Consider the following 19681-nt stretch of genomic DNA (forward strand, 5'->3'; position numbering starts at 1 on the left):
GAGGAAGAGCACTGCAGAGATAGCAAATATTTACTCAAGACTGGACTTCATGCACTTAAATCAGAAGCAATGAAAGAGAGAAGCACTGCGTGTGTGTCCCTCTGGTATATCTATAGCTCTACGATCGCCCACAAGGTGTCATTAATGTGAATCGGTGTTAGTTATTTAAACAGGGCTTCACCTGTGACTGGCAACAGGGGAAGGGGGGTTTATTGGTGCCGTTACACTAACATGACGATCTTTTTTTTTTTTTTTTATGCTTTTTAATCATTATTTTTTGAGGTGATATATTGGCCTCCTGTGTAGTTGGGGTCCTTCAGTGCTGGCAAAAGTTGTAGTTTTTACTGGCTATAGTGTTTACTCGTACAGAAGCAAAGAGTTTATTCCTTCTTTTTGGCCCCAGGAACCTTTTCTCTAATCCTGAAAAGCAAACACAAAAATTAGACTGGTAATTTTAACTAACAACTGAAATTTGTATCAAATTTATATAGGCCCAACACGGTTTAAGGTTCGTTAATAGTAATACAGAACTCACTTTCCCATTATTGAGTTAACCTGGGTGCGCACCAGCCCTAAGTACTGATCAATCTGCGTCTGAAAGGGAGAGAAAGCGTATGAGGATTCACCATAGACAATATGGAAGTCAAATGCATTGGTATTTTGGTACAAAGTCCATACGAAAATAAAAACAAAAGGTAACACTTTATTTTACAATGTCCTACATGTAGTGACTGTATAATTACATGCAACTAACCCTAATACAAACCCTAACCCAAGAGTAAGTATGTGTAGTTAATTAATATTGCTCAGTACAACAACAAAAAAACAACATAATACCAAAATATTTTTTTTTTACTGACTGTACCTGAATAATTTATAAAGAATTATAGAAAATAAAATAATGTTTACTTAAAGCTGCAGTCCGTAACTTTTATGTGTTAAAAATTATCCAAAATAATAAAAAAACATAACCAGCCAGTGTTCAAAACTATCTGCTTGCTTTAGCTCGATTCAAATCGGTTAGCTTTTAATTAATAATTATAAGAATAATTTCAAAATAAACCAGTTTTATTTGAATTTAATGTAACTTTTTAAAATGTTCAATAGCATTAGTTATTGCTCAAAATTGGCATTGAGCATCATGCAATTTTGCTGGTATAGCAATCAACATCATATTGTGGCACAACATGGACCTTAGAAAGAAAGAAAAAAGTGTGTTGGGGGGAACATTACCTGGTACTTTTCATAAACCACTGGCACGCTAAACATGGAAACCACAGCTAAAGAGAGAAAGACAAAGGAGAAATACAGTCAGGACAACAGAGTTGCTATCCCAGAATGCTGCATCGTCATTTAAGGTTATAACACCCTGACCTACGGCAGTGTGTGTGTTTGTGACATCACCAACCATCCTGACATGGAATTTTGAGTGTGTACTTAAGATATGGTTGGAAATCAGACAGCAAACACTCAACACAAAAGAAACTGCTGAACAGTTCTTAGAACATCAACAACATTCACGAATCAGTGCTGATATACGAGAAAGGTTATCAAACATTTATTTAAAAATTTCAAGACATTACTCAGCTGTCTGCTGATCCACTGGTTTACAGCAGTAATAGTGTGTACTGTGTACACTACCTTTCAAAAAGGTTTTTTTTTTTTTTTTTTTTTTTTAAAGGACACATTAAAGTGATACTCCACTCCACTTTTTTGGAAATAGGCTCATTTTAAAACTCCCCCAGAGTTAAACAGTTGAGTTTTACCGTTTTCGAATCCATTCAGCCGAACTCCGGGTCTGGCGGTACCACTTTTAGCATAGCTTAGCATAGATCATTGAATCGGACAAGACCATTAGCATCTCTCTCAAAAAAATGACCAAAGAGTTTCGATATTTTTCCTATTTAAAACTTGACTCCTCTGTAGTTACATCATGTACTAAGACCGACGGAAAATGTAAAGTTGTGATTTTCTAGGCTGATATGGCTAGGAACTATACTCTCATTCCTGCGTAATAATCAAGAAACTTTGCTGCCGTACCATGAGTACAGCAGGCGTAATGATGTGATGCAGCCCCTGAAAATAGGTCTAATAGGTTAGACAAACTTAGTCCCGGTCATGTTGGAAGTTACCGAGCTGGGGACTATTTTCAGGCGCTGCGTCATATCATTACGCCTGCTGTACTCATGGTACGGCAGCAAAGTTTCTTGATTATTACGCAGGAATGAGAGTATAGTTCCTAGCCATATCAGCCTAGAAAATCGCAACTTTTCATTTTTCAATATAATAAATATTATTCAGAATATTCTGTTTTCAACATCGATAATAATAAAAAAAAAATTTCTTGAGCAGCACATGAGCATATTGCAATGATTTCTGAAGGATCATGTGACACTGAAGACTGGAGTAATGATGCTGAAAATTCAGCTTTGCCAACACTTTAAAATTTTACATTTTCAAATAGAAAACAGTTATTTTAAATTGTAAAAATATTATGTGTATGTTTGTGTTGTATTCTTACCCAGAATCAGCAGGGTCAGGCCATTAAACAGAGCTCCAACATACGTCAACAACCACATCAACACTGCAAACTAAACACAGACACATGGTGTCAACTCAAATGAACAGCTGTTTTCATTGAATGCTTTTATCTTTTAACACTCACTAACTTTTTCCACTGTCTAACAAAATGGATAGTACTTAAATATCTTTAAAATGACACACACCTACTCTACATGAGATGAAGACTGCAGTCATATCAGTGGCCTAAAACAGCTCTTTCACACTAAATTTGGTGGGTGCCACTCATCTTTGAGATCACATGACCCGTTGAAATCAACCTCGAAAATTATTGGCCACTTTTGGTGTTTAAAGGGGTCATATGATGCGATTTCTTGTTTTCCTTTTTCTTTAGTGTGTTATGTAGCGGTTTGTGCATGTATAAGATCTGCAGAGTTACAAAGTCTCAAACACAAAGATATATTCTTTGTAAAAGTTAAGGCTTAACCACGCCTCCCTAAACCGTTTCGTTCAAACACGGGAGTTTCAGAGTTTCATAACACCGCCCAAATGTATACGCAAAGAAAGAAGGCGTAACTTTTATTCTCGCTGTGTTATTGTTGCCGCCATGTCGTGAAGACGCTGTGTTTTTCATTGCGAAAGCCAAACTACTTTGTTTGGCCTTCCAAAAGACGACACACTTAGAAAACAGTGGTTAAGCTTTATTTACAACACTGTTCCAGAACAGTACAACCAAAATATTCGACTGTGTGCTGCGCATTTTTCGGAGGACTGTTTCCAAAACCTGGGAGAGGCCAATTCCATATTTGCAAGTACAGTCTGGCGCTTCTAACTCACAGACACAGCTTGTAAGTATATTTTCATATTTTAGGAATTTGAAAAGCGTTTCAGAAAGGCGGGGCATAGAGGGGCAAACAACAATGTACGGTATGTGTAAAATAATGACTTTTTTTAACCTAAAACCACGTAAAGACATTGCATTAAACCAAATACACAAAATAATGTTCTTTTTAGAACCATCATATGACCCCTTTGACAAATATGCTTGCACATAGATTATTTCTACCAAGGCATCTGTAACTGAAACCTTTTGTGCAATACTACATCCATGCCAATAGGTGTCAGTATAAAGACTGCTGTGAAGCTAAATTAGTGAGTGTGCCTTTAAAGGAACAGTTCACTTAAAAATGAAAATTCTGTCATCATTTACTCACCCTCAAGTTGTTTCAAACCTGTATGAATTTATTGTTGAACACAAACGAAGACATTTTGAAGAATGTCGGTAGCCGAACAGTTGATGTACCCTACTGGCTTCCATAGTAGGAACAAAAAAAATAGGGGTACATCAACTGTTTCGTTACCGACATTCTTCAAAATATCTTATTTTTGTGTTCAGCAGAAGAAAGAAATTCTAACAGGTTCGAAACAACTTGAGGGTGAGTAAATGATGACAGAATTTTCATTTTTAAGTGAACTAGGCTATTCCTTTAATCTGGCATTCAAATTGAAATTGCAATAGTATCATCGAAAATTTGGTAATGTGATATTAGTAAATGAAATGTTAATAGCCGTTTTCACCTTAATGGAGTCGACCAGATCCTGAACCAGAAACAGCCTGCGAAGCTCCTTCATGGTGGTGTTGATGTACAGCTGAGTCTTATCCACATACTTACTGATCTGATCTGCAGAGAGAGCGATCTCCACCTCCAGATAGGCCCTGAAAAAGAGAGAAGCCATGAGAATGGATGAACATGTTCATTGCTTAATACGCACAAATGAAGACGACAAACTGGACTAACTTGAAGGGGTGGCCCTCGTCGGTTTTTTGCACTGCCTGCAGGACTGATTTGTAGATTCGGAAGCTGACGGTAGCGGAGAGGACAGCCAGAGCGAGATACGCTATAACGCTCACCACACTGAACTGGGTTAAAGAGAACAGCAGCAGCAACACGCTGCCGAACACCAGTCCAGACTGCTTCAGATCCCGCCAATGTAACAGATCTACCACTGAAGAGACGGAGGGAGAAAAACAAGTAGAACAGTGATTAAAACAAGAGTTCAATCCACTGGTCAGTTCTTATGTACTTTTGTGCACAAGTATTACAGCATGCGCCTGATTGGTCATCATCACGTCTACACATTCACAGGATGCAAGTTTCTCTGCACTTGTTATATTTTAGTACAGAAATTATACCCTGTAAAACATGGTTATGTAGACACCTCTCAAATTAGCAGCAGTTTAGTATTTGTGTAATGCTTATCACTGTATTAATGTCAACAGAATTGGCAATTAGCTCATTACTACTGAATGAAATTAACATTTGTGTGAAATCTGCATACGAACGTTTTCACAAACAATTACTTGTAGAAAATTGGATCTAAATTTACACAAACAGCACGTGTGCAAAAATTATATACTCTTGAGTGGCTTTAGAAATGTGTTAAGAGATACGATTAAATATATTTCATCATATACAGTAAAAGGTGCATTATAGCTCGAGATGCAAGGTTCCTCTGCATGAAAACTCACTTACAGCTAGCTAATCTGAGTCTGTAAACGGTGTTTACCGTGTTTTAACTGGTTTTGAGGATGGCACAACTGGCATTGCTCGAGGGTCTCTGCACATGCTCTCTGATAAAAGCATGCTTTTAGAGACGCTGAGAGTAACAAAAGGTTGTGCAGAAAAGCCCTTCTATGGCTGTGTTTTATGCAAATATTAACCTCAGGCACATGGTTGCTCATTTACAACACTATAAATTCATTAGCAGTAGGCTGAGAAACTCATGGGTGTATGGATGTGTTGTGAATTAGGCGGAATGTTTTGTTTTGTGAGACGTTCTCCTTTGCATATAAATACGAATAATCTACGCAATTATGAGTGAATGAGTCCTATTCTACATACACTTTCTGATCAATACATTCCCATTATTATTATTTTTTTTACATTTTCCATATTAAAAATCATTTTAAATAGAGGTAGTATTACAGTACAGTAGAAATTCTGCATATCTTGCAAATGTGTAACCTTGAGGCTATCAGTTCACACCTGTCTACCTCTCACAGCACCTGTTGTCAACGTATCTAACCCTAACCATCTGTGTGCGCACACACTCTTCTGGGTTAATTATTTATGTTTAGCTGAGACATATGCAGTGCAATAGTCATGTTATCAGAAGTGCTGTAATATTGACACATTGAGCTATATGCCTTCACTGTATAAACTTCAATTTAAGAGGTAACAGTGAAATGAAGAGGAGCATGAAGGTTGTACACTTGTAGGCCACCATTAGTTTGCATATGGTAAAGTATAACCATGTAAAATGACACCGATAAAAGGCAAAACCTCAACTATGGTGAAATAACTGTCACTCTATTAAAGGAGTTGAATTTCTGTTTGCAACATCACTGACTTATCCATCTTAAGTTACAAGAGTAATCCCCCTTGAAGCAACCTAATGTTAAGTGTCTTGCTCAAGGACCACCAACAGCAGGGTTCAAATCTTTTGGTTACCAGCCCAGACATCACACAATCCTCCACATGCAAACCTACAAATCAGTCTCATCGTTCTCTTCACTGCATGTCTGTCATCTACCAAGTACAAAATAATTTGGAAAGTCTTTGAGCATACAGTATTTACACTGAACAGATTAAAACCAAGCACACTCGCTGACCAAATATAATCTTCATTATGGGTCGGAAAACACACTGTTCCACGGAAACTATTCTGGAGCTTATATTTGCTATTTTACATTTGATGACTACTACTAATTTGACATACTGCTTTTCATATAATATTTAGTAGTCATATATGGATGCGGGGTTGGTTAAAGTCCTGTATGCTGATTGTTCAATATAGCATTCTAGCTATGCTTAAGTACACATACACTACCGTTATAGTTTTAGGTCTGTAAGAATTTTTTATGTGTCTTATGCTCATCAAGGCTGCATTTATTTGATCATAAACAATAATATTGTAAAAATATCAGTTTTTTATTTTTATAAAATGTAATTTATTCCTGTTATGGGAAGCTGTATTTTCAGCATCATTACTCCAGTCTTCAGTGTCACATGATCCTTCAGAAATCATTCTAATATGCTGATTTGCTGCTCAAGAAACATTTTTTTTATTATTAATAATGTTGAAAAGGGTTGTACTGCTTAATAGTTTTGTGGAAACTGTTATGAATTCTTTTAGGATTCTTTAATAAATAGAAAGTTTAAGTATTTATTTGAAATAGAAATATTTTGTAACATAAATGTCTTTACTGTCAATTTATTTATTAATAATATCAATTAATACATTTATTTATTCAATTTATCAATTTAATGCATCCTAGCCGAATAAAAGTATTAATTTCTTAAATCTTACCGACCCCAAACTTTTGAATAGTATTGTATATAATAAAAGCTATGACCCATTCGTTTGATCAAAGAAAATGTACACTTCTTTGCATACTTGTATGCAAGTTCTTTAAAATTATTATGATACTTCATAACCAAGCAGGTTTAACGCAAGCTTGTGAGATAATGGACCGGTTTCAAGCAGGTATCTAAGAAGATCAGGTCTTTCTTCTCTGGCTACTGGAGGAAAAACATTCATCTTTCCATTTTTGCCCAAATATCACAAAGCTGAAGCAACTAGAATTGGTAACTTGTTGCCATGCGAACCAGCATATTGAGATCTCTGAATCATCTCTTCAGTCTCTGCAGCAACCGAGAGATCCCAGTAGCTGATGTTTTTTCTTTTCTTTTTTTTTTTACAACTATTTTTACACCTTTGGTTGCAGCTTTGGAAGAAACTGTTACACACACTCACTGAAGCTGGTCTGTCACACTCTAGCGTGTGCACGACATCTGTAGTCCCCTGCGTGAGTCTCCCATTGGTCCCACTGGGCTAAATTTAGCCCTGCAGAGCTTAGAGGAGGGCAGAAATATCGGCCATTTTTATCTCGAGATTTTTCCAAATGATTTTCTCCAAGATGAAGTGCAGACTTCAGATTGGATACACTATCAATTATTTTTTTATTCTGATTATTTCTCATCAATAATAATGTTAAACAGCAAACAACTTCAAATACAACCCTTTATAATGATGCACTTTCCTACTCTGAGAAATCCTTCTGTTAAACACCTCTTTAAATAGAACAAGACTAAAAACAGCAACGCTCACACTCTTTCTCCTCACACACACCGTTAACCATTGACTAACTAATGTAGACTAATATAATATAATTAGTGTTTAAGACTATACAGTAGTTAGGTGACTTAACATGGGCTCTATAATATGAACACTACAGCACCACAGAATTCACTTATCCATCAAAACCAGTGACATCTATAGTTAACTCCATCACTATAGACTCATAAATCAATACTGTCACAGAGGTCCCTGGTTTCTGATGTCAAAACACCAAAACTAACAGAAGACAGAGAGAGATACTGACCTGAACCACCCATGACTGCAGACAGCAAGAAAAAGAGAGAGAGAGACAGTGAGTGGGAACGCACACAAAAGGAGAGAGAGAAAGGCAGGGAATGAGAGGGAGGGGGGCCTGCTCATACTACCATTGGCTAATAATGGACAGACACACACACAAACACACAGCATACCGGGTGACAAATAGCTCAGATTGAACAAAAACACAATCGAAAACAGAAATATGTGTGACCCATCACAGAACCCAATTAATCCATCTTGTTTCATCGAGTATGTGTGTGTTAGTGTGTGTGAAAAGAAAGAAAGAGGGCAGCAGCAGTTGCTATAGATACAGTGTTCCAGTTTCCCTTACACACATTGCTTAGGGGGCCAGCTTAAAATACGAAGGTGGTGGTGGGGGGTAATTGTGTGCATGTGCGCTGGTGTTTAAATGTCGGAGTGTAATTATAGCATCAGAGAGCTTGGCACCCAGGCCGACATTGTATACAACTATTCACTTCCTAAATGAAAAGTCACTGCCACAAGCAAAAGCATGAGTGCTACTGTGGAGTTCTGGAAGTAAAAATCTCATTAATGTTTCTCCATAGGGGAACTGATTTCAATAACTTAAAAAAGACAGGCCTACTGTGAGATACGAGGTTATTAAGCGCTGGCGTATGCTTTTGTTGAGGCCATCCATCAGCCCACATTATTTTTTAAATAATCATGTTCAACAGCAGAATTCATTGTGAAAAACTACATAGGCTTTATGGTGAATGTCTCATGAACTAACTTGTCGGAGAAAGTGTTAATGGCAGTACGAACTGACGGCGACATCTATGGACTATCTATTTAAGCTAATCAGCTAACCTAGCTAGTTCTTTTATTGATGCCATTTTATCCTATTTTAAATATCTTAATGTTATTGAGCAGAAGAAAAATAGGACATCATCGGTTCTGCTCATCTTTGATCTTTGCTCACTTTTGAAGGTATCTTGAGTAAAACGGCTCTATATTTATTTGAAGCACATACAAAAATCCTGAACCGGAAACGATGCAACCTGCTATATATATGTGTGTGCGCAATAAATGTAAAATATATATAATTTACATAACAAACATCTTTAAATCAATAGTTTTATATGTCTCCATCGTATTTATTTCAATTATGTCATTCACAATGCTCCATGGGACTGTTATTTATCTCAGTAAAGCATTTGTCTTTCTGTGATTCACCTCGTAGCTGACTGGTTTAATTCATAGCTAAAAACTCTTAAAGAGTTTTTTTTTAAAGTCCCCATGGGATAAATGAATGGGAAAAATACTTCTAAAACACCAAGGCGGCTGAGAAAGTGGGCAGGCACTGATGCACACTATTGGGACTGAAAGCCTAAATGTTCATTCAAAATGGCTGAACATCTGGATATCTTTTTTTAGCGAATCAAAACAGGTTTTCTTAATCAGTTCACTATGCTAAGCTAGTATGCTAAGCTGTGAAACACATCCCAGACCAGAAAGGGAGCATGTGTGACCTCCTTAAACTCTTCTCTGCACTTCTGACCTTCACAGTGCCCAAGCATGGCGAGTTACCACACACAATATTCCCATTAGACACTTTATTCTCCACCTTTTTAATATTGTATGTATATTTTATTTGGCCTGAGGCCACACTCACTGTGTTTGTCTTTATTCACCCTGCCACAAAAGTTAAATATTGAAAACACGGAGACACCAAAGAAGAAAGTCATGCAGGTTTGGAATGGCATGAGGGTGAGTAAATGATGATGATAACATTTTTGGTTGAACAGTCCCTTTAAAAAAAGTAGCAGAGGCTCCGTCTTCACTGAATCCACACCAACGATGCTGTTTTTGTCACATTTTTGTGCCAGTTTAAGTTTTAATTAGGGTTGGTGGTAGCTTATTGGTTAATGATCTGGGCTGCTGACACATAAATCTCAAAAATAGGTGACCCAGGCGGCAGATTTACTGCGATCACAATCCTGGTACTCATACAGTATATTGGGCTCCTCATCTGAATAAAAGAACAGCAAAAACTATCCAATTTTCTGCAAGGCAAGATGTGTAATATGTTAGAATCAAGAGAGTTGCACACACACAACCATGCAATTCCAGAGCTAAACGGGAAACGGAATCCAAGGGGACAGGATGTGCAGCCCCACCAAACGATACAACAATAATTGAAATCTAGAGGGAATATTATGTTCCTAATGTTTCATTTATTTGTTACACATATTGTGCGAGAGGGAAGGGATGGGTCAAGCTGATTTGAGGAAGAAAAACAGAGACATTTATCTGATTCCTTCCTACTCTTGACCAATCCCATTATTATTATTGTACTGAATTTTCAGAGATGCCGCTATATAGATAAACACAACTAAACAAAGATACTGTAACAAATGCATTGTGTACACATTTCCATTTAAACGTCTACTAAACGAAACTAAACTTCAGCAGTGGTTTTGTTAGGTGTAAATGTGTAATCAGAAGAAATCCATTAATAAGCTATTAATTATTTACTTGCTTTGATTTAATTAAGTTTCTAACTACAGACGAATATATATAAATGAGTTCAAATAAAACAGAAACATCGGCTTCAGGTCTGTGAGTGGTTTTAAAAATACAGCACTGAATGTTTTCTCTCTGAGTGCATGAGAATGTATTTAGAGGGGTCTGAGTTCAATATGAATCATCAAAAACAAGAAATGATTTCATAGTGATGTCATATGCTCCTGCAGGGAAAATGGTGATTAAGAGTGAAGAGAAAACATGCATAAGTGCATCCCAAAATGTGTGGAATGTTGGAGCCTTCACGCACACAACTGTCACACATTTCCTCATTAAATTTATACATAAGACAATTGAGTAAATGGTGCATAGTATAAGTTCATAGTGTATAGTATGTAATTTGGGGCACGACTCATGTTTTTGTTGTTAAATGACCATGAGTAGAATTTCTAAATTGTTTCCGTACATAAAGGTAGAAACAGATTAATGACCTATTAACTATGTATTGTAGTTGTAAACATACATTAAAAAGGGCTCTGCATATGTCTAGGGACCACAAGGATGGACTCGTTTTTTTCATCTTTACTTTTGCCAGTGACCAACCACTTAGCAACTAACTACAACCATAGATATGTATGCGTAGATGCCACATTCGACCCTCTGCATCTTGGAACAGTCAGCATGTCGTCACTCACAGTAAGAATAAATGATGCGACAACATTGAATTTCCCGAAGAAATAGAATAACCTTTCACAGGTGAGAATGTGTTGGTTTGTGTTTTTAAATGCATTAAATCAATATTACAGGTTTTAACTTTAATGTTTTTACTTTTACTATGGTAACTTTTTAATGTCGTGTTAGCTGACGCCTTTATCTTGTTGTATTGTGTTAGTTTAGCTAAATCATCTGCTGAAGACTATTGCAAATATAGATATTCATAGATGCATCTAACTACGGTCGCAGGCGCTCAGTCAACTTGCTCTCGAATGTTTGACCGTTCCAATATGGCGGACGGATTGCGTATTGTGACCTAGTCTCAGCCTCAGACACGAACCATTGGCTGAACATCTAATACAGGGTTTTGACCTGGAGGGCCACTGTCCTGCACAGTTTAGAGAAACCCGAGTTTGAGAAACCTTGATCTAATACATATGGCACACAAAATTGGAAACACTTTAGGATTTTCGAAGTTGTCATCTGATTGGTTGAATTCTACAGGATTTCCGGGAGACGTGTGTGTCACGTTCTTTAACGGTCCGCCTGGAAACAAGGCTGTCGTGAAGCCAAACCTCCTTATGGAAGAAGCAAGCCGTTGTGTTTACAACTGTGGCAATGAGCGCTTATCAGGATCAACTAAACGCTAGATTTTCAAAAGTATGTGAAGTATGTAAAGTTCGTGGCATCAACTCTTTAAAATACGTCCAATAGTTTTACACATCAGTCTGTTACTGTAGGGACATCAACGTTACATTTTCACACCCCTAAACATGACACGGAACAAAATGAACTGTGATTGGTTGCTATGCATGTCAGTCAGATGGCATCTGGGCGGTCCTTGGCCAATGAAAGCTGCTATATATATATATATATATATATATGACTAAAACGACAGAGACGCCATAGCAGAAACCATTCAGAACACCTAATACTGAGAATGTTGTCAGGCCAACTATAACGCTGAATTTTTCCATCTAGTTACAGTCAACCATTTCAGCTTTGAACACAATCGTACTCAAATACTGTAGCTTTACAAACACAGACTGCTAACATTCACACAATGCAGTATCTATAAATGCCATGTCTGCACTACCTTTATCTGAATGGACATTTAAAATGTGCCTGCCATTCTACTGGAACAGCCTAGAGAGCGTTTTCTGGGTTTTTTTTTCTCTTTTAAAAAGATCATGTCTTTCTCTTTTTTTGCAATCTCCTACCCTACCATCCTTCTCCCTCTTTCATTCTCTAGGTATTTTGAGTATCAATGCAAAAAATAGAGATGACATGTTTATAATATAATTGAATACAATACACAAAATGTATCAACAATATGTTCAATGTCTTCCTTCTCTAGGTATTTTTTTTTCCATCTCAAGGTATCATGGATGCCTGTTGAAGACAATGACGTAATCGGGATGGGTGTGACCTGGTTGCTATAGCGACAGCCTCATCTAGCGTTGCTGAAACCGCGATTGAATATAAAAACAACCTGAACTCTGTACCATGGCACCCGGAGCCTAATCTAACGACACAGCGGGGTTTCCATATCAGCATTACTATGAAGCAGACAGACCACCTGCCAGCCCTCATCCCAAAACAGATGCCTCTCCTCTCTTTGTCCCACCAGCGCAAAGACTGAGAGGAAGCTGAAGCTTAATGTAAAACGCAAAAACTAAAACACACAAATTCATGGCATAACATACGCAAATCAAACATGGTGTATGGTGTGGTAAGATAAACACCATAAAATACAATTTTACACAGACAAACGCGAAATCTGTACCCTGTCCTCTCCAGCTGCTCCAGGTGCACTTCCCTTTATCCATGTCTTCCCCTCCTCTGTCGCTTCTCTCGGTGCTGTCGTCTTTCTTTTTTCCCTCTCGCAGATCTTGTGTATTCCCGAGACCCACTATCTCACACGTCCGAACGGCATGAACGGCCAGAAAAGAGAGAAGAGAGCAGGGGAGAGGGACGCTACAGCTACTCAGTAAGGATACAGGCAGAGAAAGAGAAAGAGAAGGAGAGGTGGCGCTCTGCTGGATGAAACGGTAAACACTGCAGCCTCCTCCACCGCAGAGAGCGGATCGTACCATATGCAGCGCCCGGGGCGAGATGGGGGGATTCAGATCAAAGACGCCCCACCCTAACCAACAAAGCTCATCCATAAACATATGGTCATGTGACCTCAGTGGCATTGTTGTCGGCTAAAAATGGGTGGAGTCTGATGGGTCATTTATTTCTTGGTATCCGCAAACAGTTATTATTTTATTGCATTAAGACTTAACCTATAGACCATTTTTTCAGAGCAGCGCCATGACATGTATGAAAGCGAGGCTGTGAGGGATAGACTTGCCATGTTTTCAATGGCATCCGCTGTAAAAAGCTCCTAGATCACTTAATATGATTTTCCACAGCTCATATAGACCTTATTCACAGCAGCGCCATTTTTGAATTTTAACGGGATAGACACATAAATATATATGATATATACGTAGTGGCTGTTTCTATTGGCCGCTATACGTAAGCCGTCCGCCATATTGGAACGGTCAAAGCACTGAAAGCAGGCCCATGAACACTCGAGAGCAAGTTGACTGAGCGTCTGCAACCGTAGTTAGATCCATGTAGAAATTTCAGTAGACAAATAACTTTAGTGAAAGTTCCAGAAAACGTAGGTGATCTGGGAGCTTTATACAGCTTTTTAAAGCAGATGCCATTGAAAACACAGTAAGTCTTATCCCTCACAGCCTCGCTTTCATTCCAGTTAAAAATCAAAGATGGCGCTGTTGTGAATAAGGTCTGAAGCTTTGTTTCCGCCACTGAATAAAAAAATATAAAAAAGGTAATTGCGAGTTTAGTTTATATCACGCAATTCTGACTTTAAAACTCACAATTCCTTTGCTGAAACAAGCTTCCATACTTAGAACATTGCAGGCTAAGTGTGAAAATATAAGTCCTTACAGACTGAGTTACAAATAACAATAGAGCTACATATTCATTACAACAGAGAAACAAAAAGTGAATGTTTCCAGAAGGTCTGGTATTCGACGATTTCAGTTTTATTCATTTTCATCATCGTCTTCTGTTTCCCATTGCATCTTCCCACGAAGCGCTCACCAGGGTAACAGCTTAAGCTCCCTGCCTCCCGTGTTACTATGGCAACGGGCTGATCTGCAGATCCAGATTGTCTCAGTCAGAATTGCAGTGTAATAGTTGTTTTAATGGTTTAATATCACCACATTAAAAACACCCCGCCTATTCACATGACGATATACTTCACCACTATAGAACGATCTGTTGGTAATGTTCAAATAAAAGTATTTCAATTAAAAAACCTAAAGCTTTGTTACATAAAACTGTAGTCTCTACCGCCCTCTGCAGGGGATCTACGGGAGAGCTGCATAAAAGGCGTTGACCTCTTTTTCCAACATTCCAGAACCTTCAGTTTCACTCACCAGACAATTAATGGAACGTGTGTGTGTGTGCGTGTGTGTGTGTGTGTGTGTGTGTGTAAACGCAATTCACAACATCAGATATACACAAGTATGTTATACAACCTAATATATTATACCTTTAATATAAGGAATAAATGAAACAACGTAGCAAATTAATTCATATATAATATCAACTGCTGTTTCTTCCTTCAAAATGATGAAGAAAAACATGCTTGTATCATCATATGTGCATGCACTGCCCCCATTTTACAAGAGAGTTATATAAAAATACTATATAAAATCCAACAGGCTAGAAAGTCTGCTTTTCCGGAGAAAACAACTTTAATCCAAAACACATTTGTTCTAATGTTCATTCCTCCCACCACCGTCACGATTGCATGGCTCTCAGGTTCACGCAAACACTGAGTGACTCCAGAGATGAGCATGTTTAGAGATGTGTGTTCTGGTTCTGGAGTCAACAAGTTCATAAACCTAACAGAATATCACTCCTGTCATAAATATCCAAATGAAGGCTTGCAATTTTAGTCATTAGTCTTAACAATATGACAAGAATTGATGATAGTTAATACCACACCACAGGAGCTGTGATATCTTTTTGGGTCAGGGTACACTAGAGGTTTTCTGCTGGCTCTTTGTTATTGAGAAGTTATGTAAATAAGCCACAGTGCAGTTGTTTAAACCCACCACTAGAGGGAGATTATCCCCTAATTCAGACTCAATCGACCCAGTCTGTGGCTGTGCCTGCCTGGTCAATCTGACTTCACAAACAAGGCACTTCACATTGAAACTGGTTTCATATCGCTTTCAAAGGACCACGTTGTCATATCTAATGATCTAGACATAAACAATAAATAAATTCAAGCGAGCTTTAGTTATAAACAAGCATTTAAAGGCTACAATGCATATTTATGGATGGAAAATGGGAATTTATTTATTCTAGTTTATATGCATCGAATCGTTAACCTATGCTACCTTCAAAATAATTGATTAATAGATTAAGGCATCTTAGTAGACAGGCTGTTACACAAATGTGTGATGTTCCTTAATGCCTTATAAAAAGACTGCATTTTTGCGTTTTTGAAATCAAATTAGTCCTTGCAACATAAGCAGGCTTTTCTGTTTACTCTTTTATGGAAAACACCAGATGTGACAATAATCTCCTCAACACTGCATCCTCTGAGCAACACATTCAAAGAGTTGGTGATAAAGAATCAGATCAGTGAGATGAATTGCACAGGGAATCCAGGAACCCATGATTTAAATGAATATTTTGGGTTCAATACAATAAAAATTAAGGTTAATTTTGGTTACATATATTACAGAAAATGTCTCTAATGCTGTAAATATAAGTACAATACAGCATTTCAGATTAATTTAGACTATAACTCACCTTTTTGAACTATTCTTTGAAAGAACAAGCACATAAGAGTCAATCATTTTAGGGAATGGGCAATACATTGGCCGGATGGCCACGTCCTACCGTATGTGTTTGATTCACTAAAAAGAGTCGGCTTATAAGAGTCCTTTGTTTGTCAATCAGACTACATTATTTAGCGGTTCATGTTTATTTGATTGCATTGCATTCAATACAGACTGCGAACTCACATTCACAACTCTTTTGTCTGGCATGACTGTTTTCGATAATGAAAAAGATTATGCGAATTATCTTATGCTATTAAATACCTTAATTCTGAATTACCTTAGTTAAGTAAATTACTTCTCGTGTAAGCTGTTATGGTGATATACTGCATCATAGGATCTATTCAAAAATAGTTTTTTGTAATGAATGTGTTTAGAGATGGCATTTGGTGATAAACAGGAGATGAGCTGGTACTCCTACATCATCACTTCATCAGTTCATGACACTCACCACCTCTCATCACAGCTGTCAGGCATCAGTGGATGTTCTCTGTGTCACAGCGCTAATGTTAGCTAGCTTCCAAACCTTCAATCCTAGAGTAATGGATCTCAACATTTTTGACTCCAAGGCCTCCCATTGTCACAACACAATATTCGAAGGACCCCCATATTGGCAAATATATTTTCTCTGGCATTTATGATTGTTTCTGTTTTTAACAGAAAATGGGGGTGTTGATATATCAACTCTTGATTTCGGTTTACATTTTGGATTTTTTTGTGTATAGTGTTTTTTTTCGTGTGTTGTTTTTAGCATTTTAATTAATTGTTCTAAAAGCACCCTTGGTTATAAAGCAATGTTAGGATCTGAAATTAATTTTGTGTCATACCTGTACCTACTAAGTGAAAAAAATTAGTGTCCACAAATATTTTGTACATTAAACTCTATTAATTATGCATGCATTATATGCCTTATCATTACCAACTTAATATCATTATATTATTTAAATGATAATGAAACAACACTGCTTGGAGGAAGAATAAGCGCAGAGCATCTTACCTTTCTGTCTGCTGAAGCTATGGAGTAACAAGGACAGATCAGCCTCTTTCTCTGTGGTAGAACTCACAATACTGCTTTTGCTTTTATTCTCCTTCTCCTGACCGGAGTTCTGCTCCGGAGTCACTGTAGACGTTCCCATTACTGCAGGCCTGGGTTTGGTGGACCAGCTGTCCTCTGGTTGCGGCTTGGGCTTCTCAACGGGCGCTGCTTTCTCCTTTTCCTTTTCCTTCTCTTTTTCTTTCTCTGTTTCTCTCAGGGTGTTGGCTGGGGGGTCGGTGAAGGGAGAGGCCGAAGGGGAGGAGGCTGCGATGGGCTTCGAGGACGTGACGCCTGTGGTCAGGGGAGATGATGTTTCAGGAGGTTTTGGGGCAGAGTATTCCTGCTCCCTCTTGGGACTTTCTTCAGAAGCTGATTCGATTAACAGGTCGCTGTCGAGCTCCGCCTCCCTTTCCTCTCGTAACAGACTGTAAAGGGGAGGGTTGCTGGATTGACCAAAGCCCACCTTGGTTCCCCCAGATAGCTCAAATGGGTTACTAACACTGACCTTGTTGGTTTGTGGCTTGTCAAATGGGTTACTAGCTTTGTCAGTGGCAGATGTGTAGCTGGTCTGCTCAAATGGGTTGCTTGCTGGACTGAATCCGTCTTTTGTGGGCGGGGTCTTTGATGTCAAGTCGTGTATCGGCGAATCAGAATCTTCAGCCACTTGCTCAATTTCTGAATCTCCAGACTCGTCTTCACTGCCGTGAAGGTCTTGATCCCACGGGGATGAGGGTTTGGTTGCACTCTTGATGTCCTGGGCTGCAGGAAGATTGGGATGAGAGCTGATGCTGCTGGAATCTTGGGTGGAGCTCATAGACTTCATTCCTGCAGGCTGGAACAGCACATCAGATGGAGACTCGCGACCTGAAAAAGAGGATTGAGGAAAGTAACAAAATGTACGAATTTAAGAAAGACTAAAATATGACGGAACAAATATAATATGTATTATAATTTTAAAATATGCCCTAAAAAATGAATTAGAGGCAAGACCATAACACTCCAGATGAGTGTTTTTTCTGCCTCTAATACCCATTTACCCATTTTGAGATAAAGTAATTTGTTGCAATTATGATAAATAAAAACAGTTTTGTCAACTAACTAAATAAATACAATATATATTTGTATAAATAATTATGCAAAATATAGAAATCACAATTGAAGAAATGTCTCACTTATGACTGAATTTGAAGATTAAATGTATGTGAATTGATTGTATTTCACACTATCTATCTATCTATCTATCTATCTATCTATCTATCTATCTATCTATCTATCTATCTATCTTATACTCTCCATTACTATGTCTGTTGAAGGCCTTGACAGAGTAGGCAAATTTTCATAAACACTTTTTGCTATTCTGGATGAAACCTTCTTCACTTAAGCAATCAATAATAGAAGTGGTCGTAATTTTAAAACATGAACTTATATCTTCTGTGGAAGTCTCAGGACCAAAAAATATTTGTCCAGATACGACGTGTCGATGTCCTACCTGCCTGTCAACATATGTATTTACATTTATGCATTTCTCAGACTCATTTCCATACCTCCGCGCACCCTGCTCATGCAGACATCTGACGTCAACGGCGCGTTCTGAAAGGTTATGCAGAGTTGTAGACGGACAGTCATCGAACTTCTCAAACAAACAGGCCTTTTACAATTCCTCATGAATCAAAACAACGAGCTTATGCTGCGTTCACGCCATGTCATAACCGTAATTACTCTAAGTTCTTACCCGGAGCGGTCACGTCCTCAGACTCAGATTTATGAATTTCTCTGGCAACACTATCAACGCCAAAATGAATCTGCAGCAGTCAGGTGGTACAAGTCCGAATTGTTTACGTTCATTATTACAGTTTTTTTTATTCTCTTTGGTACTAGCCTATTTTCACAAGTAAGTTGTACAGTCTCAAAACTCTTAGTGCTAATATCACAACAGATCATCAAAAGTGCACTTTTTTCAAACATTTTAGCACTTTTCAATTGTGTTAGTACAATACACAAAATCACAAAGTATCATTTTCACAACAAAAAATAAGTGTTTCATATGTTTCATTCACAGTAACTGCCTTTCATAATGCTCTTACTATCAAACTTTTGATTTGCATCTCTTCTCGTTCAGTTTAATAGATTTGGCTATTATTTAATCCAAATGAACTTAATGATTAATCAATCATTTTGTACACCTATAGATTTCTATAGATATTGATTCTATAGACAGTTTCTATAAACTTTTCCGATATGGATGTGACCATGTTCAAAGTGCACACGAATGTGTGTTTGTGTGTGTGTGAGAGAGAGAGAGAGAGAGAGAGAGAGAGAGAGAGAAATTTGCCATTTGTGAACATAGTGCAGGATAGAGTACAAGGGAGAGGAAACAGTCAATGAATGTGTGTGTAACATCAGATTGATCAGAGATGCATCAAGGGAGACAGATGGCATCAAATACAGCGTTTTACATAACAGTATATATGCCAGATTACCATGGAAGAGGCTGCCACATTACTGTAACTCACCCTTCATCTGTAAAGGTCAACTACAGTACAGATTCAGTCATATGGTATACAGTGAGAACATATTGCCAGTAAACTCTGTT

The 19681-nt window shown here is 37.9% G+C and overlaps 1 protein-coding gene across 3 annotated transcripts in view; it reads right to left on the minus strand.

The window, feature by feature from the left end:
• Window positions 1-240: 240 nt before the first annotated feature.
• rtn1a (reticulon 1a) overlaps window positions 241-19681 on the minus strand; it is a 29827-nt gene continuing 10386 nt past the window's right edge. Inside the window, exons 3-10 of one of the 3 annotated variants that reach the window (XM_084392093.1) lie at window positions 17050-17952; window positions 7967-7981; window positions 4320-4527; window positions 4099-4237; window positions 2522-2591; window positions 1234-1280; window positions 536-594; window positions 241-420 (exon numbers count right to left, since the gene is read on the minus strand). In XM_084392093.1, coding sequence (XP_084248219.1) covers window positions 381-420; window positions 536-594; window positions 1234-1280; window positions 2522-2591; window positions 4099-4237; window positions 4320-4527; window positions 7967-7981; window positions 17050-17952 — 1481 coding nt within the window. In that variant the 3' untranslated portion in view covers window positions 241-380. Of the gene's footprint in view, window positions 421-535; window positions 595-1233; window positions 1281-2521; window positions 2592-4098; window positions 4238-4319; window positions 4528-7966; window positions 7982-12964; window positions 13358-17049; window positions 17953-19681 lie in introns of those variants that run through there. The other 2 variants (XM_084392094.1, XM_084392095.1) reach the window with 2 other exon arrangements.

This window comes from Rutilus rutilus, assembly GCF_951802725.1.
Source record: "Rutilus rutilus genome assembly, chromosome: 20".
Classification (NCBI taxonomy): Eukaryota; Metazoa; Chordata; class Actinopteri; order Cypriniformes; family Leuciscidae; genus Rutilus; species Rutilus rutilus.